At 41.6% G+C, this 25,620-nt stretch overlaps 1 protein-coding gene and 1 non-coding gene across 15 annotated transcripts in view; both read right to left on the minus strand.

Annotated features, from left to right (window-relative positions):
• Positions 1 to 4,903: 4,903 nt before the first annotated feature.
• PARD3 (par-3 family cell polarity regulator) overlaps positions 4,904 to 25,620 on the minus strand; it is a 658,827-nt gene continuing 638,110 nt past the window's right edge. For all 14 annotated transcript variants that reach the window (XM_041765035.1, XM_041765041.1, XM_041765037.1 and 11 more), the window contains 2 exons: positions 13,169 to 13,296; positions 4,904 to 6,952 (listed from right to left, as the gene is read on the minus strand). In XM_041765035.1, the coding sequence (XP_041620969.1) occupies positions 6,553 to 6,952; positions 13,169 to 13,296 (528 nt within the window). In that variant the 3' untranslated portion in view covers positions 4,904 to 6,552. The remainder of the gene's footprint in view (positions 6,953 to 13,168; positions 13,297 to 25,620) is intronic.
• On the minus strand, positions 20,175 to 20,280 carry LOC121498296. The gene has a single exon (XR_005989692.1). It is a non-coding gene; the product is annotated as a U6 spliceosomal RNA (small nuclear RNA).

Raw genomic sequence — 25,620 nt, forward strand, 5'->3', positions numbered from 1 at the left:
GCCGTTCCTTTCACTGGGAATGTTTCACAGCTAAAAGTTTCTTTCTATGCATAATTAATATTCTACCTCTTTGAAGATAAATTTTATCTATCCAACTCTATAAATGGATCATTTCCCCTTAGCTATTACTATGTCATCTCCTTACCAAAAATAAAATAAAATGCAAAGAATAATGATATGTAAAGAAAAAAATCATCACTAGAAATGATTTACATTTTTATCCCCAATGTGAAAAGCTTAAGAATGTTTTCAATGCATGTCCAGCTTGAAACTCCCTGCAAATGTCTTACAACGTTTTGTAACAGGCTTTTCCCATCTGTGCTGAAAACAGCTGATGATTTAATGCAAATTGTTATTGTTTCACAATCTTCCAGCCATCTTTTCTATTTTGTTGCAGGATTTGGGGTCTCTTCTGCTTCAGAAATTTGGCTGCTAGGATTGGCTTTTTGTTGTGGCCACTCCTCGTTCTACTGCACATCTTGTTTTCATGTTTCAGATCTTACTCATTTTATTATTTTTTTAAGTTTCACTGTCTTCAATCTCATGTGACCCTTTCCTGAACATTAAAAATCTGGCTTAGAAATGAATACCTTCTGGTCTAAGAGATTTAAATGGTGAAGCAAAGGATCCAGTGGTTACCAACGAGGGATCCGGTGGGGTCTGCAAATCCCATGGAAGCCTGGCATTGTCTATTTCAATACGTATTTGAAATTTATAATGCACTGGGCCTAAAGTGTGAATAAACCATTCTTTTTAAGTCATATAATGTATATATTTACAATATATAATGTATGCATATGCAATTTTCAAGTGTATGTAAATAGTATTATAATTAAAAAAAATATTTTTAAGGCTTCATAACTCTTCACATATTATATTGTGTTTCTTTTCCCAGTGAGTTATCATCAAGTAAGGAACTTAACATTATTAAAAACAAAAAGCTTTTCTTTTAATAAAAACTTTACACTGCAAAGGTGGGCTGCAGTCAGGACAATGGGTTTTGTGTTCTGATGGAGCTGCTCACCAACTGGCAGGCCACAAACTCTGGGAGTGTCAATTTCCTTGTGTGTAAAATTGAACTATCATTTCTCTAACCTGCTTCATGGGGTTTGGAGACTCAAAGAGAAAAGATGAGAATGTCATGCAAATTGTAAAGTGCTACATGAATAAATCAAGCAAACAAAGTGGGAGCCAGGGGCAGCTTGTGTACTCTGATTGCACGTTCAGATTTTGTAGAAATGCTTTGGATGCCTGGACCAGAGCAGAAGCTCCTTGGGCTCAGATGGGAGTTAAGCCAAGCAGATAAAAGGAAGGAGAGTTTGGAAATGGAATTGAAGGTTGGGGCATGTGTAGGACAAATTCAGTTTGACGTTTCACAAGGCAAGTTCAAAGGTTTGCATTATTCCAAAATACCCCACATTCATTGGTGAGCCCTAATCTGACCTGTCTCTGGCAGGTTCTTTAGGTTCATGTTTTCACCCATCTTGTCCCAACATAAACTGTGATAAGTTTGTTGCCGGTGACAACTAGAGCCGAACAAAAGCAAGTCAGATATGAATTGAACCCTGAAACCAGATCATGAGCCAAGGTCATGATTGGTTTAGAAATTTGTGTTGTTTTCCTTCCTGTCACTTGCCAGCAATATATGGCACTTTTCCCCTTGTAGTTTGCAGTCGGCTGGGCCCTGAGCCATGGAGACTGTTTTTAATGGCAAAATCTTCAAAGTTGTACTTAAAATATTTGCATCATAAAATCCCTCATGGAAGCCAAACTTCGGCTTCAGGAGGAGCCTTCTAGCAAGTGGCAAACTTGTCTTCAGAGACAGGAGAAGGGCTCCTGCCACCAGCACCACCTTCCTGCCGCTGATCCACCAAGGCTGATGACACCCCGGGAAGAGAGATTGTTGTGAGACATCCGTTCTCTCTGGGAACAAACTCCAAATGGCTTTTCTAAGCCAACAACAGTGTGAGGTGACTCAGCAGTTAGTTGAGCAATTCAGAAAAACGTGTTTTTCACACATTTAATTGATCCTGTGAGCAAATAAGCACTGAAGATGAAAGATGAGTAATTGTTCAGACTCACTGTGGGAGCTTCGCCACCATTTCTTGTACTTACCTCCTGCATCCAGCACAAAACAGACCTGTCTGGTCAGTGACAGGCCAATGCACATAGCATTTGCTTTAGAAAATTAAAAATCAAGAAAATAAAAACTGATCATTTCAATCTGAATTCAGAAAGGAAAAAAAAAACTTGTCTTTACCAAAGGATGCTTGATCTTATAGGACTCATAATAGAATCCTTTAAGAATGAAATTCTGTACTTGGAGTTTAACCTAAAGAAACAAAATGTATGTACAAGGGACAGCCATATATTTTGAATTTTGCTGCAAGAGATGTGAAAGGTGGAGGATGAGGAAGGGCAGGGAAGATGTGTGCTGGCTCCTGGTGAAGTTAGAAGAAAAGAACTCATCTAATGGGAACTAAGTCCCTTCAATGTGGCGTGCAATGGCACGGTCCCCTCCTCCCCAGGAGATCTAATGTAAAATACCAGTTTCTTGTTGAAAGAAAAGAAAGCAAGCAAGCTTATGCTCAAAGTTACACCCTCAGCCTCCACACATTAAAAAAAAAGTCAATTTAATTCAACCAGCTCTGTGATCTCGTCATTACTCAGAGCTGAAGGGGGTTTCCCATTAAAGCACCTCTGTCACTCTCACTTGTGACCTGTGAACATTCTTATTAGCTGCCTTATTAAGATGATATACTGTCTCTGAAGTAAGAAAAGGAGATTATCTCCTTACCTGACATGTCATCAATGGAATCATCTTTGTTAAAAGAAGGACGAAGAGGAGAAAGAACTGAGTTACAGAGACGTTGAAATTCCCGGCACACTGTGCTATCCAAGGAAGAGCTCCATGATGGCATATACTGAGAGGTACTTAGTTGAACCTTAGTGACTTATTCTTCCATGACTAGCAAACAAAACCAGAAACAAAGTACTCTCTGCTTCACCCTGGATTGATTTCAACTGTGGTAAGAACTGGGTGTCAAGGACTCATTAGATGAAATAAGAAACACATTAAACTAACCAGACTAGTATAGACAAATATAGAATTACACGTGCATTTTGCACATACTCTGTATGCTTGTTCCACGTACATGCAAACACGTGTATTTTCTAGTAAAAACTACTGGAGGAAGGGGAGCAGTCTGGAAGATGGAGGCCATATTTGGGCAAATCTCGAGCAATGATGTGGACAGAGGAGCTTGTTCTCTTACCTCTGGCCTTGTTTTGAGACTCACGTGGGCACATGATCACAAAAGCACGCTGCTGGCAAAGTGGCCGGCTCTGTTTGCTTATTTGCTGCCCTTCCTCAATATGGGTTTGCAGCTAAATCAACTGCCTCTACTCAAAGAAACAGAAAATTCACCAGTGCCTGATTTGATATAGTTGACTTCTTTGGCAGGAGAAGTGAGAAGCCGGGGTCCCACTTTTCCTTCCTATTAGGGGGACAGCCCCATCAACCATGGGTGCTTTGACTTCTGAGCTGTGTTTGGTCTACCAGGAAGAAGACCTGGGTGGTGATGTTTAACATATGATACCTTATACAACATTACTTTATAATCTATATTTATAAATATTTATAAGTCTTTTCTATAGTCTTAACAGACTAAGGGTGGTGATAATGTCACTGTGGGGCCATCTTTTCCGAGGGACAGTAGACTCACTCCACTTCCATTCTCATGTGAATGTGGGCCTTGGTGCCACCTGGGACTGGGACTCCTCCCAGTGGGTTCACATGCTGACCACATTCAGCCTGGCTCCTGCTATGGACATGATCTTCCTGTGATCCCAGTGAGTCCTTGGTAAGTACTCTGGAGCCAGAGGGCAGACATTTAGACAAGACTGCCAGTCTGGCACATTCCCACTTCTGTGCTGACTCATATCTAGTGCTCCTACTCCTTTCAGTGGCTCAAACTGTCAGTTTTAATCTTCAAACCCCTTTGTGATTTGGGTCCCCAAACATTCTATATTACCTCTCCTGCTCTACTTCTCACCATCAGCTGAGACAAACAACCTGCGAGCATTTGCCATGGGCCTCCTGGTCAGTGAGAAAATTAACAAATCTGTCCATCTTCTCTTTTCTACTTTCTCATGCCATGCATGCATATAAGAACCCAGGACATGTTATTTTCTTGGTTTACTATATATACATCTCTTGCTACTAAAACCAAGGTGACAGAATTGGATTTAGTGATGGGCTAAAGGCTGCTATGACAACCAGCCTATGCAGCACTCCACATCGAAGGCATTTTCAACAGGCCTGTGCAAAGCTTACCCTTTGGGTGGGGATATTCGTGCATGAGACATACCTGGGGATTTGATGCCCTTTATGCCTTCAAAGCACCAAACACATATTAATGAATCTAAAAGAACAGCAGGGTTTCATTTTGTAATTTGGGAAATAAGGAATGATTGGTATTAGAAGTGGAAAAGAATCTGGACCTTACTTTGGGCTTGCAGTATGCAAGGCTAGAACTCCCTCAAAACATTGGCTCACTGAAGTGACCCAGAGGGAGCAAAGGACAATAATAGGAATATGATGTGGCTTTCTGTATCATTTTTCTTTTATTTAGCTCTCGAGTATTGGCTCCTTCAATTCTGAATTCCCTGGGCTTCTTTCAGCAGCCTGGGTCTTCAGGGTCTTTCTTTCCTATCCTGTCTCTCCTCAGGTGTTCAGGTAAGCACTCAATCACCCACTTCCATGTCTGCACACAGACAGATAGAAGGAAACTGTCTTTCAACTTCTTCTAAATATGAAAAAAAAAATCACATCTGCTAACATACTTAAAAAAAGACACCCAGCTAGGAGTTTCCACAGGAACACACTACAGACACAAGAAAGAACAGGAAGAAATATGCCTTTTATTAGAAGTCTCATATGTACAGGGAAGGCTCTTTCTCACAGCTCACGGAAGGCCGTGAGAAAGAGCCACTGTCGTCCAAGGTCATCGTGCTGACATTGGTAACACCATTTAATATCACCACACATTATGAACACATAGAACCTTTACACAGAGATGCAAAAGAGACATAGGTACGTGTGGACACTTCATGTATTTTCTAAAAACAAGTGGGACACAAAAATACAATGTGCCAGTAAAAAAAAAATAGGCATATCAGTACATGTCTTTTTTTTGTTTGTTTTCTTTTCTTTTTTTTTTCTTTTTTTTTTTTGTTAATACATGGTATGCTGAGCTTTCATCTCAAGCTTTTTTTCACATCAGGATTTGCAGGCACTTTAGCAACCCAGCCATGGTTTACAATACACGGCGTTCAGTCTGACAGCTGAAAACATGGGAGGAATCGAGGTCCTTGTGACCCACACATACCTCACATTATTGACATGAGAGCAATCTTTTGGGACCACTGTCTGGGGGCACCAGAATGTTCCCTGTGCGATCTCACAGCTTTTCCCTTATTTGTCTTCTTTGTCTCACGGCAGAATTATTTAGTAGCATGATGGCATCACCAGGCACAGAGACAGCATGTGGATGCACTAGACTAATGTCATTTCCAACTGACTTTAAAAACCGCAGAGAGCAGAGGAGTTTTGAGAATCCCAAAACGACTGTCTGATTTATCTTTGTCCCACTCTATGCCCTTCCTGCCAACCTGTCAAATGAAAGCTAATTAAAATAATTACTGGGATGTTGTGGGCCAGAAGCTCATCCTGGGAGAATTCTTCCTTAGCTACCACCTCCCACATCACGATAGACACGGGGCCAGTGGGCAGGCTCCCTCCTTCCCCAACCAGGAGGCACTCCCTCGCCCACATGCCCCACACACAGCTGCGCTGACTCAACACACATGTCAGGAACACGACTGAACAAGTGTATTTATAAACGCAGACCAGACTGATCACTTTATTGGTAATGTCAAGTTATAAGGCAGTTGCAAAAGGACCTCCATGATAACCAGACAGTGTCGGATATGGCTTGGCTTCTTCAACAGAATAAAGGAACCTTCCTGTGGCAAGGAGCTGAGAGAGAAGGGAGAGAACCTTACTGATGACAAAGTACTATAAATGACTGTGCTGTGAAGCACCAGAGAGCCCCAATTTCTGGTGTGTGTCACCCCCTGGGGTCCACCAGACACTGGGATGTAACCTCACCTCAAATTGAAAGGGGAGAAAGAGGGATAGATACCATCCTCCACTTGGCCACAAGTTGGCGGGGGCCGTAACGCAAAGCCAGGGGCACCGCAGGGCAGGAGGGCCACCTTCCCGGCACTCCAGAGGACGCAGAGCACACCAACGCCTTGAACAGATGATTGTCGGATGGCGGGAAATCCTTCCATGAAATAGACACTTGAGACAGAGTGGCAAAGACATTAAGGCCTTCCATTTCTTTGCCCGTACTGCTTAAAGGCACTGATACCGACAACAGAAATATTCCATAGTACCATCAAGGTTTTAAAAAAACTCCCAAAATACAAGTCTTCATACGAAAATGTCCTTTATTGCATGACATGAAGCCTCCGCTCTTCTCCTGCTCAGGAATAGAAGGGTTTCCCTTTCTCAGGAGTCTGGATCCTGTTCAGCCTAGCGACCTGAGAAGGGGAGGGGGGCACGTCCTGCCGGAATGGCCCCTTGGGCGGGGTGTAAGTGGGGTCCTGGCCTTTCTTGTATGAGTCATAGTTGTGCAGTCCCTCTGGAAGAAGAGGGGGCTGCTTCTTCATCTGCTGTTCCTTCCGCCTCTGCTCCTGGCGCAGGAGCTCCTGCGTCTCCAGCATCACCCTGGCATTGAAGCCGTGCCCGCCTAGGTAGCCGTTCCGGGATCCTTGGTAGCTGGAGTACCTGGGGTTCTCCTTGGCACTCTGGAAGCCTTCCCCGGGGGGGTAGTTCTGCTCCCAGGAATCCTGGGACACAGAGCTGGCATTTTTCCTGCTTTGCCTAGAAGGCAAATCCCAAAGGTTAGTATATGAGGACTGGGAGAAGGAGAGAGGGAGAAAGGAAGAAATGAGGGAGCAGGGTGGGGGGTGGCCACGGGGAAGTGCATTTGGATTTCTCTAGTCCCGGTGTTATGCATCCTGCGTTGGCCACAGAAATGGGGCTGGAAGAAGGAGACAGGACTGTGAGCAGCAAACAATGGCAGAAGGAGGAGAGAGAACTGAGGGATTCCAGGCTGCCCAAAAAGGGAGTCCTCAGGCTGTGTGTGGGTAGACACAGCCTACCAGAACCTTCGGGTGACAGTACCTCCTGCGATTTCGATGCATTGGCAAGATGCTGTCCAGGGTATTAGCAAGCTGCAGCTCCAACCCCAGCCCTAACTGCTCGTTTTGGAACCTTACAATGCAATCCTAAACAAGCACAACAAATATTTTACACAGCTGCCACCACAATGCCTAAGACACTAGCTAATCTGAAGTGTACATAATGGATTACAGGGTGAGTTCAGCTATGAAGGATCTAAGTCTGGACTCCCATATGATTAAAAATGCAACAGGCAACCCCTTCAAGCCCTGGCTGCCGAGACGTATATGTCAGGAACCGACACTCTTCAGAATACATGCCCATCAGGACCGTAGAGCCTGAAAGGCAGCAGAGCCGGCACTATCTTCCTACACACCACAGTCTTGCGGAGGGCTGGGGTGACCTACTTAACCTACTTTCTGTCACCCCAGGATAGGGAGATAAATCAGAGCCATATAGAAATTTCAAAGTCTTATCACTTCTGCAATAAAGTTGCACATCATTTTCAGGAAACATTATTGTTCTGAAACATCTTTAATTTACTATCCAGTCCCTAGATGCTTTTATGAATTTACAATAAGATTGGCTATGATAAAGTAAAACAATTTTGTGCCAGAAAGGAAGACACGTCCTAATATTTTGCCTTAAAAATGAAAGAGAGGAAGAGAGAATTGAGTAATAAAACAAAATATATTGCTCCATTTATCAATAAGAAAATCATTTGGCGGCACTATGTACTGCTCAGCCTTTTACGTCCACACACACACACGACATGACGGAATGTTCAGGAAGACTCCTGTGAAGGGAAAAGAAGGTCTATGCAGCCACAGAGCTTCCACGGGGATGGGGATGGAGCAATTTGCATATTTGAACATTCAGAAGTGTCGTCAATATGGTTTGGATGAAATCTGCCTATTTTCCACATGGCCTAAAATGCAGCCAGGGATATTTTCAATAAGGAAAATGAACTAACGTCCAGCATCATCTCTGGATATGACTGTGATTAATTGAGTGGTCCCCAGTATCTCTATCCAGTTCTCTTTTCATGGGAATCAGACCATTTGTACACTGAGCCCAGGCAAGAATCCTTGGATTTGATGGAATAGTTTATTTGCCTAAAGCACTGATTATCTCACTTAAAAAGTCATAAATTAATCTGCCCAGGGACATGAATGATGGAGCATGCCAGCATGAAACCAGGGATTTGACATTAATCATGAAACTTTAATTAAAACAACGAACTTGTTAGTGATGTTCCAGCAACAAAAGTGGAATTCCTTCATGGGTTAGTTATCAATTTAAAGATAACCAGAAATAGGCCACAGAAATGTCACCTCTTTTTCATCTTTAGCCTACTGAGATCCACTAACCCCCTCCATCTCCCAAGCCCCGAGTCTATAAAGCCCGAGGCTCCACTCCATGGCACTCATGCACCATAAGCTGAATTCTGAATCATCTCAGGAAGGCAGGGTCTTTTTTATTTAAACACATTGAGAAGTGACTAAAGTTCTGTTATGGATAGAGATTAGGACGATGTGAGAGAAGGAATTTCTTATCGTTAAAATTTTCTTCGAATTAAGCAGGCCAGACGGAAGAAAGTGGACTTGCCTGACACATGAAGACATGTGGGGAAAGTATACCCACATCGGTATGTGCACACATACACACATATACATGTGCACACATACACATGTACACGCACGCACACACGCTTCTTTGGTAAGGAAACCAGTGATATCAATAAGCTCTTGATGAAAGAGAGGCTGAGAAATGAGCAGATCATAGATAAACTTGAGAAAACAGCAGACAACGAGTGTTGTACACTAGGCTTAGGATGAGGTGGACAGAGATTCCAGTCCTGTCTGCCACTCACCAGCTGAGGAGCCCTGGGATGGTTAGTTATGCTGTTTGGGCCCAAACTGTCTCATCTGTGAAACAGGCAAGACACCTAACCTCACAGGGGATGGGAAGAAATGAATGAAACAGGACATGCTAACTGCTTAGAAAAGCATGGCACACAGTGCATGGTTGACTAAGGGGTGTTGGGAGAGCAGTCTGGAGACAGAGCTACTTTGCCCTCAAAGCTGAGCCTCTGGGTTTTGGGGGCATCTTTGTGACCAAGGGGGAAAAAATAAGCAAAAATATTTGCTTTCTGTCCTTTGTCAAAAGGATTGGGCCGAGATCAAGATGCAGGGAAGGGCATGAAAGAATAAGTGAAGTGAATCACTAAGTGAAGGCAGGCCCACTTCCTCAGAGATCAGAAATAACCTTTTGACTGTCCCAGGACTGCTGAGTTGAAACCCACAAATAATAATAGTGGTAACAAAATGTCAGTTTCCTTTCCCTGAATTCCTTTATAACCAACACACAGGCTTGTTTGGTCCTGGAATGAGCCCACCAAAGTTTTCTGAATCCACTCAAAGAAATACCCAGGTTTGGTCACAACTCTCAGTTGATAATTATAACCACTTCCAACAGGGCCTGAAGGCCATCATGACGTAGAGGGCTTACACCAAAGACCCAATGCCTTGGGAAAGCCATTTAGTCACTGAGGTGAGGAAGACATAGAAGGATGAAGAAAGACATGAAGACCAAAGCTGACACACTGACAAGCAGCTTAGAGACATAATAAATGGGCCTGGTTGGGAGAGCATGTCCAGGTGTGGAAGACAGAGGGGAAGTGAAGTGAGTGGAGCAGGGCAGTCAGCCACCAAGAGACATGAAGCCATGGGAGAAGAAAAGATGGGGACTCCTGGGTGGCTCAACGGTTTAGCGCCTGCCTTTGGCCCAGGGCGCAGTCCTAGAATCCCAAGATCAAGTCCCACATCGGGCTCCCTGCATGGAGCCTGCTTCTCCCTCTGCCTGTGTCTCTGCCTCTCTCTCTCTCTCTCTCTCTCTCTCTATGTCTATCATGAATAAATAAATAAAAATCTTAATAAAAAAAAAAGAAGGAAAGATGAAGAGGAAATGGAAAGACAGCAGGAAAAGAAAAAAATATATATTTAATAAAAAATCTTAAATAAGTCTTCCTGTCCATGACTATGACTGAACATACTTCTAACTCGGTTTTAGAGAAGCCTTTTGAACACTAAGACCTAATCTAGAAATGTTAAAAGGATTAAAAAAAGAAAGAAAGAAAAAAAAAGGATGACTAATTTAGGAATCAAAAATTTAAAAAAGAAATCTAGCATGATTGAGAATTAAGAGGGGGCCCACTCGAGTCTCTCCTTCCAAAGGAGTGTTACTACCTGACTAGCGTTTCTTACGGATGCGTCAGAATGTAACTTGAATTCTGTCTATAGGTTTGCTGGTTACAGTGAGGATTTACAAACCACTCTGGCGTGTACACATCCCTCTAATTCAAACCACCTTATCTAGTGCTACTGATAACAAGGAATGGCCATTTGATTTTATGCTTTACTTTGCAAGAGAACTTCTGTTGTGCGGGAAATCTTTTTGGTATCAAATGTCACACCAGCTTGTTTAGACGTAACTCTGCTAATTGTCAACATCTGAAAGGCAGAGGTCAAGTACCTTTGAAGAATATGTCATGTCAGAAATGTGGGTTTGACTCAAGCCCATGGAAGCTGTTTCAGTCTCCTTCCGAGCTCCTGCTTGGTGCCTTTACTTCCCCCCAGATCTCTGCGCCCAGCCTGGGTCGATGGTGCTGCTCTACAGGGAACCAAGCTGGGTGCAAAGTTCCACTTTCCTCACAATATCTACCCCCATCGAGAAACTGTTCTCTGACACAAGAGGACAGGCTGTGAGAGGCTTACCAGCCCTCTTGCCTGAAACTACCACTCTTTGGAATTTCTGTTTTTCTCACATTGACACTGGATACAATGCCTAGTGATCGGGGGCTCTGGTGAACCCACAGGGAGATTCTGTTCCTGACGGCAGCCACCTTCTCAGTGAATCAGACCCTTCTGCTGGGTGCTCCAGAAGGGAGAGGGCGAGACAGGCAGCTTAGAGGAGGAGGTGGGGAACCCAGGGGGTCCATCTAGAATAGTGGGCTACCTGGGAACACGGCCAGAAGAAAGTCTGCAGAAGCACCACTCCATCCTTGTCCTCTTCTCAGGACTGGGACCCTAGCGGCTCCTCTTGCACCAGGTGTGTAGCCTTCCGGGCCCTCGGCCCCCATCTCTCACACCCCCTCACCTCCCTCAGCCCTGAGCATTTCCCAACTCTGCCACCTACATACACTTTCTGATATTTCCCCATCACTTCTTACACTCTCAAACACAAGAATTTATGACGCCTAACAATTTGCCAGTAAAACCTGATGACAGTGCCTACACAGGCAATGCCATCCACATGGGCCAGGGTATGCTACTGCCCACCAGCTACGTCAATTCACCCACGTGATTACATTCATCTTTCTGCTGGAAAGCAAGGCACATGGGGGTGGGGGGTTGGGGGGCTTTTCTACATTCTTTATGCAGAATCCTTGAAGTGTTTTGCATTTGATGCATTGAGCTGATTCATACAGTGGCCTTCTTCCAAATGCTAAGGGCAGGAGAGCACAAAGAGAACTTTACACCTATATCAGTTAAAATTCCAGGCTTGGGAACCCAAATCCATGGTAGCAACGAGTCTTATAAAATTAGAGTTCGGGACATGGGCAGCTTTGGGCTTGAATTCTGGCAGAATTACATACAAGCTGTGTGACCTTGGGAGAAGTTACTTAATCTCACTGAGCTGCTTCCTTGTAGGACAACATGATGTCCAAGGCTCTGTCCAGACCCAAACTTCATTGACTCTTACCTAGAGTGGGCTGCAAAAACATTCTATTTAAAAGAAAAAGCATTTCTCCTATTTAAAAGAAAAAAAATACAGTTTTCTAAGGAGATACAGCTTTATGGATTAAAAAAAACCTGAATGAACAATACCACACTACTAGTAATACTGCGATCACAATTACTATAGTAATGGTACTCAGCCTGGTGTACCAATTTTCATTCCTCTCCTCATTCCCTTGTCTGAGCTACATCAGCAGAGCGAAGTCCCTTATGGTTATTATAGTGATTATTTAATATTTAAAGGGATTCATCATTATGAAAAATTAGAAGCAAATCAAGACCATGTGTACAGCGGCCAAATTTACACAGGGAGGCATTTGCCGCCACACATTGCTTTGCTCACATTCCAAGCGATCCACCCAATACAAACACGGTAGGGATATTTTTTCCCCCCACCCAAAAGGTTTTTGTCACCTGGTTTTGAAATAGAACAAACGTGTATAAGAATCGTGATTAGAGGAGGGCCTTGTGGGAAGTTTGGGAAGATGAATGTTTTTAAATACTTTTATTCTTTCTTGTGCATGGAGGAAATACTTAAGGTGGAACAATGGCTATCATTTCGGTGTCACCTGAGCACTGTCCAGGCCCTGGGCAGAAAATCCCCAGGGCAGAGCTACCTCCATGTGGGGAGCCTGGTGGAGAGACCCTCTGACTTGTCAGCTAATGAGGTGGCATCCCTGGGACTCTAAGGATCAGCACGGAGCAAAAGCAAGGATGGCAGGAAAGCAGGACAGCAGGAGAGACCCCAACAAGAATACAGGCCCCGGAGCAGCCACCCGCCCTTTCACAGAGCCCTAGATTTACACGCTACCAGATACCTCATTACCCTACAGCCAGGCAAAATAAGAGCTAGCTTCCCATGTCTTCCCGATCCCAGACATGAGCCTTCAGCCTAGTACTCAGAGCATCTTGCTCACAGCTGGGGAGCTCTAGGTTTGCTCCTCCAACACCTTTTCTTTGTGGTCATCTTGCCACACAGTGCGGCGGCCACGCAGGCAGAGTCAGGCTGCCAGCCTGCAAGCCCCGCTTCCTTGTAGGACTACCGTGCGTGGGCCGGAGAAGCCTGTGCAATTCTGCAAAGGGCCAGAGGCTGGGACCTGGGGCAGGGGCGTCGTACCGGGGCAGCGAGCTGTACTGGCGCTGGGCCTGCTGGAAGCCGTCGCGCTCCTCCTGTCGCTGGCGCTGCATCTGCACCTCCACCGACACCGAGTGCCTGCCGCTCTGCGCTGCTGCCCGGGAGCTCGGCTGCAGGAGGGAATGCAAACTGGTTAGCAAGAGATGAGTTATGGCTATCGCGGGGCCCGCTCACCACATTTCCAGTCTTTTTTTTTTTTTTTTAAGATTTATTTATTCATTCATACATTCATTCATTCATCTGTGACACACACAGAGAGGCAGAGACATAGGCAGAGGGAGAAGCAGGCTCCATCTCAGGAGGAACTCGATCCTAGGACCCCGGAATTACAACATGAACCGAAGGCAGATGCTCAACTACTGAGCCACCCAAGCGACCCCCTAATTTTTATTCTTAAGGATGGACTTAGAAACATACTATGTAATTTTTTAAAAGTCAATGGCAATTTTCTCAAGTGTGAGAAAAGAGGCATCTATTTGCTCTTATCAGCCCCAAATAGTCAAGCACCTTAAATTGTGATTATGGCTTTAGAATGGTCCAAAACTGAGAGACAACTTTTGCCAGTCTTCCTGATGAGGTCTGGCAAATACCAACATGAGAGACCAGTTTGCATCCTTTGTGTATCCGGCAAACATCGGGAAGCCAGGCTGCTCAGGAGGCCAGGAGTAATGTAGACAAGCCAATAAAAATTTATTACAATAATTCACAGAAGCGGGCAAGTTCTTGAGAATTGGCTGTGCTGGTGAATTTTTCAGCAGTTACATATTTTAGTCTAGCAACAGACTTACAATATAGCTGATTCCCCTTTTGTTAAAGGATGACAGTTAAATTTTGAACCGGGACTGGTTGACACTAGGCCCAGCTAGCCACAGACAGCTCTCCTCTGCCCACAGATGGTGGGAACGGCAAACCTCATCGAAAGAATAAACCCCAAAGCTAAGAACTACTTGAATGGGCTATGAGATAACACATTTTACCTCAGTTATTAGAAAAAGGCATTTTTACCCGGGTTAATTATATTCTATAGGGCAACTTCACTCCTTCTGGCTAAACACATTGGCTGGCGGGTCATCTACTGATTGCTGCCTCTCAGCAAAATCAGATACTGGTTGTATATATTGTGCTGTGCAGACCAAGCCCATGTGGATGTTTCAGCTTCTCACTGACAGTTTTTGGCTTACCTTCTAGATCTGCCCTTTAAAAATGAAAGTAGCTCTGCTCAAAATAGACAACGAGATGCCTCTAACTTTACAAAGCACCCGAAAATGGTTTATCTTAGCATTGGTGGCATTCACTAAGTAACCTACTTTGGCACTTGCAGACCTCTGCTCCCCTTTGTGTTATACAATACTGTGTAATAGGCATATTCTGAGTGAAGAATGTCTCTTAAAAACAAGCTATCAATTTTCTCTGAGAGCTGAAAACCAATGGCAGACTTTGACTCGACACTAATTTCCTAAAATAACAGAGTCTTCGCATTCATTTGGAGGGCTGGAAGATAACATGCGGGCTTGTTACTTAAGGAGTGGCTCCTCTGGTTGGCTTTTGTGTGAACAGAAAGAAAGCATCGTCTATTGTCCTCTTTCTGCCTGGCCAGCATTATCTTGTTTGTTGGTAAGCAATCAGAAGGCAATGTACAGGACAGAGATTTCCAAGCATATGGGCATAGTCAGCGAGCATATTAAAAATATCCCGATACAAAAATAATGTGTGAAGAGATTAGGCTTTACAATACCCTAGTCTCTACTAGTGGATGTTTATAACCACACTCACTGGAACAAATGTGTGTTCTGAGACCCGCTCCACAACACCGTTCAAATAACACATCAGCGATGCCTTCAGCAAGGAAAACACTTTGCAGAGTGAGTTCTGCTTATGCAAACAAAGCATCAACCAATTGTTCATCAACTATATTAAAGAAGATGGACATTCTCTTTCATTACGCTTGGTGAGGCTGGCCAGAAAGAGAACTGGGTGGTTCTATTGTTCATGGTGAGGCATGGGAAGCTTGAGAGAAGCTACTGGACAAAGGGAAAGCAAAGCAAGAAAATACTACACAATTGCCTTTATGCCCTCGAAAGAACCATGTTTCCCTTGCGTTTTTAGTCAGTGTAAGCTATATACATGTGTCAAGCAGTTTTGAAAGATCTGGCATTCTGCAGTAGGATTTAGTAACCAGCTTTTTAAGCTCATGCTGTTCTGTGACACACTGCTTGTGGAGATGTGAAAAGAAAATGCAAGGTCTTGTAGAAATTTCAGGTGTATTTTTAAGTTGTTTCTCCCAGAGGCCTGAAATTTTGATTCTGACAGAAAAGAAAAGAAAAGAAAAAAAAAAAAAGATGTTGAAAGGCTTTTGTTTCCTCAAGTGTGTAGTTTCCGACACTGTTCACCTCAAACCTTATCAAGTGGCAAGCATCAAGTTGGATCTTGATGAACTCCAATAATAAAATTATCATTACACAGGATCTGAAAACTTAATATGAATGAATGAGTTTAGTATCAGCAAACTGACATGTCATACTGGTTTGCCCACTATGATGAAATATAAACCTTAGCCTTACCATGAATATTTCATGCCATTTCTCTTTTCAAAGCTTGCAAATGGGTAGGTTAGAATCACTCTTATCTTTAAGACGAAACATTTCTGAGCCACAGAATTCGAGGAAGATTGTATATGTGAGCAGTCCGGAGCAACAATTAGCTACAGCAAGCAACTAACTAACAACAACTAACAACTTGTTAAGCAACAACTAGCTAAATTCATCATGGCAGGTTTCATACTTCGCCCAAATCAAAAATAACCTAATTCATGATTTCAACAACAATCACATAAACATGTAAATTGGGGGAACAGTAGTATAATAGACAATCCTGACTGGGGTTCCCATCTCTGTGGCCAAAGTAGAATAATGTGTCTGGAGATCAAAATCACAAAAATAAAGAAATGAAGAAAGGCAATTTGTAACCCCAGAGAGAAGTGCAGGTTTCAAATAAAACAACATGAACAACCACAACAAAGTAACGTGTACAGGGAGACACACAGGTAAATTACAGTTGTAATAATTCTGGAGATTCCCCAGCCAATAAGGCAGTAGCTCTGTTCCTGGAGAGTGCAAATTACAAATAACCTGGCCTTGTTTGTGATGAAACTTGTGACAAGCAATGACCTTTCAAGTAAAAAAATTGCCAAGGTTGCCAAGGCCATATTAATGTAGAGGTTGTAAATAGAAATAAATACATAGTTATCTGTTACATAGTACACTGGAGGGCCCTGATACATGAATCTCTTCATGGCTTATGTTTAATACCACAAGTGAAAACCATGCATGTGACTTTTATAAGTGAGCTATAAAGTGCTGGTCTTTATCATGACCACAGAGAGACACTATGTATACGATACAAACAACTATATAAAGTTTGGGAGAGCTACACAATTCACTGTCACTTACTAGTGTAAAACAAAATATTAAAAATATCTTCTACATAGTGTTTTCATTAAATTAAGTCATTAAGCATTCTTCTCCAGTTAAACAAACTCACTCTTCTTTTTCCAAATTAAAAATAAACAATAAAAAAATAAAAACACATAACCAAAACTGTTAACAATTAATAAAGAACAAAATAAATATGTACCATACAAAGTTACAGTACCAGTTAGAATAGGCAAAACTGTAAGACTTTTAGAGCTTAATATACAACTGCATGTGTCACATATGAAATAAAATTCATTACTGTTTTATAACATTTATAGAAAATAATTTTTAAATACCCTGATTTTTTTCACATAAAGAAAGTAGCATATAAGCATATGTGTGTATGCACCTGTATATGTTCACATATACACACATATGTGCTATTCTTATAAATATGTGCTTTTTCAGGAGAGAGAGGGAGAGGGAAAGAGGGGCGTTGGGAGGACATAGGTAGAGGGGGAGAGAGAATCTTAAGCAGGCTGCATACCTAGCACAGAGCCTCAATCTCACAACCCTGAGATTCATGACAGGAGCTGAAATAAGAGTTGGGTGCTTAACTGACTGAGCCATCCGGGTGCCCTTATAGATGATAGTTTTGAGTGAGTTTTCTATTTAAATCATGAATGATAAAAATTTTCAAATTTTCCCTTACGTTCAAAGGGCACATGTTAAAAACAAAAATAAGATACAAGTCTGTCTGCTTCAGGGGAAGAGCTATGGTGAACATGATGACCACGATGACTAAAAGAACATACCGCCCACCTGAGATCTGGAGTCTCCATTTCAGCAATACAAATGTGCTGTAACCCTAAAATAAATCCCACATGCTGATAAAAATGGTAATTTACAGATTTGGTAAAGGGTAGGAAGAACTGTTATACCACTGAATCATATAAAAAGTGTAAAACATTTACTCTGTTTAAAAGTGGCAAATGCTAATACTGGTACTTATTTCCTGGTAGCAGACTCATTTAAAACTTTTAATCAAGACAAAGTTAACTTTTATCTATTGATCCTGACTTCGCAGCCCTCCACCCCTTCCCCATCACACAAGATATTTTTACAACTATTGATCGACCTCTGGTGGGTTCTGAATGTTAAAAAGCTTAATTGCTACTAATGATGTGAGTAATGCTCGAAAAATCTGCAGAGCATGCCAGTTTTCCTCATAAAGATTTTATAAATTCATGTTTGATTTTTACACATGGTTTATCTCCATCTCCTCTTTCCTAACCAGTGTTTGGAGCTATTTCCCCCTGCTAAAACAGCAAGCATGTTGAAAATAAAGGGTAGCCCTACAGAACAAGCCAGCTCTCTAGTGTCACGTGCTAACAATGACCAAAAGCAGCTTCACTTGTTTCTACCACCTGAGGCCTCTGTGGGTAGCATGGGCCAGGCGTCATGGAGCCTTTGGCTGGGGTCATGGGTCATGGGCAAGGGGCCACAAAAAAGGGATCTACTTTGCTGCAGCACCGAAGCTTTGGCCATGAGTAAAGGGGTCCCCTGTGCTGCAGGAATGGCTTTCTCCAGGTTGATTTCCCAGGGAGCTGATTTCCATCCTTTCTGAACTGCAAGGCTATTAACCAAGACAGTATTTCTTGAGTCAAGGCATGGAGCCCCATATAAGGAAATCACAGCAGACCCTTGAAGTCTTAAAAAAGATGAAAACAAAAACAAAAACATCACTTTCTCAAATTCCCCAGGTACAGGGAAGGCAATCTAGGCATGCAGGGTGGATGTGTACTACAGACTGGCTCTCCAATTAAAGCAGACAAAGCCCTAAAATGGGAAGACGGGCCATTAAAAGTCCAGGATAGAAAAATGGAGAAAAGGACGGATTTTTTTGTTGTTGTTGTTTAAAGACAGACAGGAAGAAAGCTTGGGGGAAAAGAGGGTATTCACATTGTAGAGGATCAATTTTCCATCTGAAGGACTAAACTACTTTCCAGTCACTACCAACCCAGGATGGAAAGGATTTAGCAATGTAGCTATTATAGGCTCCATTATCCCATCTATCAACCGCCTCAGCCAGCAAGCCTCCTTGTGGGCAACACTCAGGTATCTGCAAAGTTTTAACAGTGTACTATACTTATGTCTGAAGCCTGCAATTTAATTCTTTTAAAAGCAACACTAAGTCCTGTCCATATCTGAGCTCTGTGATAATAACCCTAACCTCAGCTACTGTTCCATTATCTTAAGAAAGAATTAGAACAACTTGCTGCTTTATTTATGTTGCACCTGGCACTACACAGGTAAGAAGTTGCTTTTTCTCCTTCTTCTTCCTCTTCTTCTCTTACCCAACTTGGGAGAGAATTCACTTCAATTATAGAGCTAAGGAAATTTTCTGGGACTCTGCTCATCTAAAGACCTTTTGTGCCACAAATCAGCTCCCCCCAGGCCCAAACATTATTTTGAACAAAAGCCCAGGAACAGGTGCATTCCACACTGCTAGAGTTTAGGGAGAACATTTTGAAAATGGATGAATTGAAAAGGGCTACTTGGATGAATTTCTGCAGCATCGCTCTCTGTATGTAATTGGCTTGGATCTTTTTCTATATGATACATCTGGTTGTACTTTGTGTGTGGCATTTCCAACCAGCATGACAATTTCAACTGCTATGGACTAAGATGGACACACAGTTTGAAGATGAATTTGTAGTTCCTTAAAACTGATTACAAACCATTCCAATGGGTGAGATCATGGTCTCATCCTTTCCAAACACAGTGACTTTTCAAGGTCAGAGTACATACAGAAAAAGAAAAAAGAATCTAAGACACTCAAAGCTCATTTTGTAAAACACATAATAAAAACCATAGACCCAGCAACATTTTGAACAAGTGAGAAGCTCTTAAGGCAACATTGAGAATTGGTATGAAAATTAATACACTAAGTAGAATTGCAGTCACTTTAAGCTCATTCATATGATCAGTAGAGTACACAGCAAGATCTCAACTGTTTGAAAAGAAAAAGAAAAGGTCAACATCTGACCCACAATTTAGAAAATTATTCCATTCCTAAAGTAATCAGCTTGTCATCCAAATAATTCCCTCCTCATTCATTATAGGAAACGGTAATACATGCCAAGTGGTTGGTATAAAGTTGCTTCAGCATTTTGATATACAATAACTTGGTCTATGACCTTCAGCAGGTGAGTTTCTGGATATATAAGATTTTCTCAAACGTTTTTTCCTAACATGATTGTATTAAGTAGATAATATCGAAATGTATGCCAACATATTCCCCACTTCCATTAATAAAAAAAAAATCTTATAAAGGAACCAAAATAAATATCAAATCATTTCCACATCTCCCCATGAAAAACATCTACAGCTAAGTAGGAAATGCTCATTTAGCTTCATACAAACTTGGACATTTTGCAAGTGGATACAATGTCACCAACCAGAAAAAGTCCAATCAATCTTAGTTCCTAAATCTGTTTCTCTCTTTCCTAAAGTTATATATTTAAAATATATTCCAACTTCAATGAGGTGTTCTTTCTTTTCTTTTTCTTTTTTTGAGTATGGAATGCTTCATGCATTTGCACATCATCCTTGCACAGGGGCCATGCTGATCTTCTCTGTATAGTTCCAATTTCAGTACATGTGCAGCCCAGTAAGCACTAAGTCTTCTTTCAAGCCTTTCCTAACTACCCACACTGATTTGGCCATGGCTCTTCTGTGCTTAATACTCCATGCACACCTGTATCATAAACTGTACAACATATTCTTTTCCTTTGGATGAGCTCAACTGTAGGGGGGGGGGTAGTCTTTCTTTCCTGTCATTGTTCTCCAGAACCAAACACAATGACTACAACATAGTAATAAACACTCAATAAATTTGATCAATTAAATAATTAATTAAACAGTAATGTTACCAATATGCTGGTTTGAAATCTATATTCCCAAGTAAAGGAAAGTAGGATTCTGCTATTCCTCGTGGTATGGTATGGGGACTGAGAAACCCATGCAGGGTCTTGTAGATTAGAACTCTGTGTTTGAGAACCATTTTCATATACGGTTAGTTTTCTCTTTCAGGTGGCCACTGTACTCTTTCCTCTTTTCAGCCTTTCTGCACAAATATAGATAGCTAAGGATGTTTACCACACATCAAAAAGAATCCTGCTTCAAATCAATCAACATGATACATTACATCAATAAGAGAAAGAATAAAAACCATATGATCATTTCAATAGTTGCAGAAAAAAAAACATCTGACAAAGTACAACATCCACTCATGATAAAAACCCTCAACAAAGTGGGCCTAGAGGGAACATACCTCAACATAATAGAGGCCATCTATGGAAAAACCCCCAGTGAATGTCATACTCAATGGGATAACTGAGAGATTTTCACCGAAGGTCAGGAACAAGATGGAAATGTCCACTCCCACCACTTTTATTTTGCATAGTGCAGAAGTCCTAGCCTCAGCAATCAGACAACAAAAAGAAAAAAAGGCACCCCAAATGGTAAGAAAGAAAGAAAACTTTCACTATTTCCAGGTGACATACTATATATAGAAAACCTAAAAGACTCCACCAGAAAACTCTGAGAACTGATAAATGTGTTCATTAAAGTCACAAGATACAAAATCAATGTATAGAGAAATCTGTTGCATTTCTATACACTAATAATAAAGCAGTAGAAAGAGAAAATAAGAGAACAATCTCATTTACAATTGCACTGAAACAATAAAATATTCAGGAATAGGCTTAATTAACCAAAGAGGTGAAAGAGCTGTATTCTAATACTATAAAATGTTGATGAAAGAAATGAAAGAAGACACAAAGAAATGTAAAGACATTCGATGTAGAACAAACATTGTTTTTTTAAATATTTTTTTTAATTTTTATTTATTTATGATAGTCACACACAGAGAGAGAGAGAGAGAGAGAGAGAGAGAGAGAGAGAGAGGCAGAGACACAGGCAGAGGGAGAAGCAGGCTCCATGCACTGGGAGCCCGACGTGGGATTCGATCCCGGGTCTCCAGGATCGTGCCCTGGGCCAAAGGCAGGCGCCAAACCGCTGCGCCACCCAGGGTTCCCGGGAACAAACATTGTTAAAATGTATATACTACCCAAAGCAATCTACACGTTTAGTGTAATCCCTATAAAATACCAACAGCATTTTTCATAGAACTAGAGCAAACAATCCTAAAATCTGTATGGAATCACAAAAGACCCCAAGTAGCCAAAGAAACCTTGAAAAAGAAAAGCAGAACTAAAGATATCACAATGCCAGACATCAACATATATTACAAAGCTGTAAAGATCAAGACAGTATGGTACTGGCACAAAAGTAGACAGAAGATGGATCAGAATAGAAAACCCAGAAATGAATTCACTATTATGTGGTCAATTAATCCTCATTGAAACAGGAAAGAGTACCCAGTGGGAAAAACACAGTCTCTTCAACAAATGGTATTGTTAAACTGAACAGCCACATGTAGAAGAATGAAACTGGACCCCTTTCGTACACCATACACAAAAATAAACTCAAAATGGATTAATAGACCCTAAAGTGAGACCTGAAACCATAAAAATCCTACAGGCATAATACAGGCAGTAATTCTCTAACATTGGCCATAGCAACATATTTCTAGATATGTCTCCTGAGACAAGTGAAATAAAAGCAAAAATAAACAATTAGAACTATAAAAACTATTTATCAAAATAAAAAGCTCCTGCACAGCAAAGGAAATAATGAACAAAACTAAAAAGTAGCCTACTGAATGGGTGAAGATATTTGCAAATGATACATCCCCCCAAAAAGGGTTAGTATCAAAAGATATATAAAGAACTGACACAACTCAATACTGAAAAAACAAATGATCCAATTAAACAATGGGTGTAAGACATGAACAGACATTTGTCCAAAGAAGATATCCAGACACATGAAAAGATGCTCAACATTATTCATCATCAGGGAAATGCAAATCAAAACTACAATGAGGTATCACCTCACACCTGTCAGAATGGCGAAAATTAACAACACAGGAAGTAACAGGTGATGTCAAGGATGCAGAGAAAAGGGAACACTCATGCACTGTAGAAGGAAATGTAAACTAGTGCAGCCACTCTGAAAAATAGCATGGAGGTTCCTCAAAAAGTTAAAAACAGAACTACTTTACGATCCACTAATTGCATTACTGAGTATTTACCCAAAGAATACGAGGACACTAATTCAAAGGGATACATGCACCCCTATGTTTACTGTGGCATTATTTACAATACCTAATTATGGAAGCAGCCCAAGTGTTTGCTGATAGATGAATGGATTAAGAAGATGTAGGATACACACAATGGAATATTATTCAGCCATCAGAAGGAATGAAATCTTGCCATTTGCAATGACATAGGTGTATAATGCTAAGGGAAATCAGAGAAAGATAAATACCATATTTTCACTCATACGTGGAATTTAATAAACTAAACAAACGAGCAAAGGAAAAGAGAGAGAGAAAAACCAAGAAACACTCTTAACTATAGAGAACAAACTGATGGTTACCAAAGAGGAGGTGGGTGGCGGATGGGTGAAATAGGTGATGGGGACTAAGGAGGGCACCTGTTGTGATGAGCAACTGGTGCTTTATGGAAGTGTTGAATTACTATATTGTACACCTGAAACTAATGTAACACTATGTGAACTAGACTGGAATTAAAAGAAAAGAATCCTGCTTTAGGAAACCTGGTAGAAAGAGACTGAGTCAATTCTGTCAAACAATATAAATAGATTAACATAATTCTGTCACATTGCTACCTCGGAATGACTCAATTTACTTGATCATCTAAAAAATAAATGTCTTAGAAAAACAATCCATTAATAGTGTTGGAGAAACACAATTAGAGATTTTCTTAGATGCTATATCTGCCGAACTTGTTTTATAACCTCCCAAAGTTAGACTAGGATTGATTTCATGAGGAGTTTTGACTCTTGGATGTTGGTCTCATGTTGCCGAGTGCCTGCACTAAGGCTCCACTTTTCTCACTTGAGCAGAGGTAAAGCCCTTCAAATTAGCACCTCTTCTCCCATTTTTCCTTCTTCTCCTTTCTCAAAATCATCTCCCCCAGACTCCAGTTTGATCAACAAACCCCACGGTCAAAATGTTCATAGGTTTCCAGCCTTGTCTAGAGTATTGAGGGTGCTGGATTTTAGGACCATAAAGGACCTCAGGGACGACTTAAGCTCTAGTTTGGTGCTCCTCCAAGTTAACAGGCTTCAGAATGACTTCTCCAGGGCTTGTCAAATACAGATCCCTGGGCCTACAGAGGGTCAGATCCAGTCAGACCAAGGACCAAGAATGTGCAATTAGTACAAGCTCCCAAGTGACACTCAAGGCGCTGGTCTGTGCACCATACTTGGAGAAGCTTTGCTTGTATCTGCTTTACTTTATGCACTCAGCTTCTTCTTAAATTTTTGTTTTAAATCATTCATTCATTCATTCATTCATTCATATGAGAGAGAGAAAGAGGAAGAGACACGGGTGGTGGGAAGCAGGCTCCCCGCAGGAGAGCCGATGTGGGACTTGATCCTGGACCCCGGGATCACGCCCTGGGTCAAAGGCAAATGCTCAACCGCTGAGCCACCCAGGTGTCCCCTCTTAAATTTTCATCTTAACAGAGGATTTAATAACTGACACTCAACCATCTACTCTAATTCTCTTGGTTTACAACATGAGAAAGCAGGCCTGAAGAGCCAGGTCACCTGGCCAGAGGGCCTGTGCTCTGTCCTAATACCACCTCTCTTCAAACTTCCAATTTACCTTTGAAGCCTCCACCTACATTTCTACCTTTATCTCTCCCTCCCTACAAAATAACCAACTTCTCAATTCTGGGTCAGTTGTGTACATACCCTTTCCCAGATAAATCAGGATTTTTTTTTTCACCTTAAGCTTTCTCTAAAACTACTCTTCCTTTTAGCCCCACTTTGCTAAATACCTAGTGTAATTATAATCCCAATACTTTGAACTGAACTCCTTAACCATTTGAGCCCTAATCTCTCATCTACTTCAGGAACTCACATGGATGGCATACTTTGACCTCAAATCATCCAGAACTGTCCTACACCCAAGATCCTAGAATCTAAAACATATATTGTTTTGACCACAGCCTCCTAGGCTTTCTAACCCCAAATCACCAAGCCTTCTTGCATCCTCCCAGGCAACGGGGTAATGCTTCCTTGAGCCGTACTCAGCACACTATCCAGCCTGGGTGATGCTCCACTAGCATCTTCCCCAGGCCTCCAGAGTGCCTTCCCTGACTTTCTGTTGTGTCTGTCTTGCCAATCCCCATCATCAGTTTTTGAATTAATCAAAATACTTTTCTTCTATTTCCAGTCCTCTAAGCATTGTTGGCTATGGTCACAGTCCCATGTTGACCAGACTTACCAATACTCTCAGCTAGAACTTCCTACCTCAAACAGCTTGTATATTCATCTCTAATTGACTCTCAAGTTTCCAAAGAGATTCTTCAAAATTCCCGTCATCTTGGATGCCCTCAAATCTACACCAATGCCTCCAATTCCCAGAAGTGCCATCATCTCCAAGGCAAAACACAAAAAGGAGAGCACAAGTCTGAGGCAGAAGAGGATTAGAGTGCCACACTGTAGAATCTGGACTCCCTTGTGGGCATCGAGAAGACATTCAAAGTTCTGCTTTAGAAAAATCACTGTGATGGCTGCAGAACAGGGGTATGGGCTGAGGAACCAGCAGGACTCAACAAACACACAAAAGGAATGAGGGAGAATAATCAAGAATTGCTAAATACTGTACTTTGTGTGTGATAGATATACAATAGACATGTGTTGAACTAATTTATTCTGGCTCCAATTCTTTTTTTTTTTTTTTTTTTTTTTCTGGCTCCAATTCTAAGAAAAATGTATATAGAAAAATATTTACTACACTTAAAAATAAAAAGTGCATAGTTGAGAGCAGAATCCTTTTCTATGTCTTGTCATAAGGCAAAT

Source organism: Vulpes lagopus, chromosome 8 (assembly GCF_018345385.1).
Source record: "Vulpes lagopus strain Blue_001 chromosome 8, ASM1834538v1, whole genome shotgun sequence".
Taxonomy (NCBI): Eukaryota; Metazoa; Chordata; class Mammalia; order Carnivora; family Canidae; genus Vulpes; species Vulpes lagopus.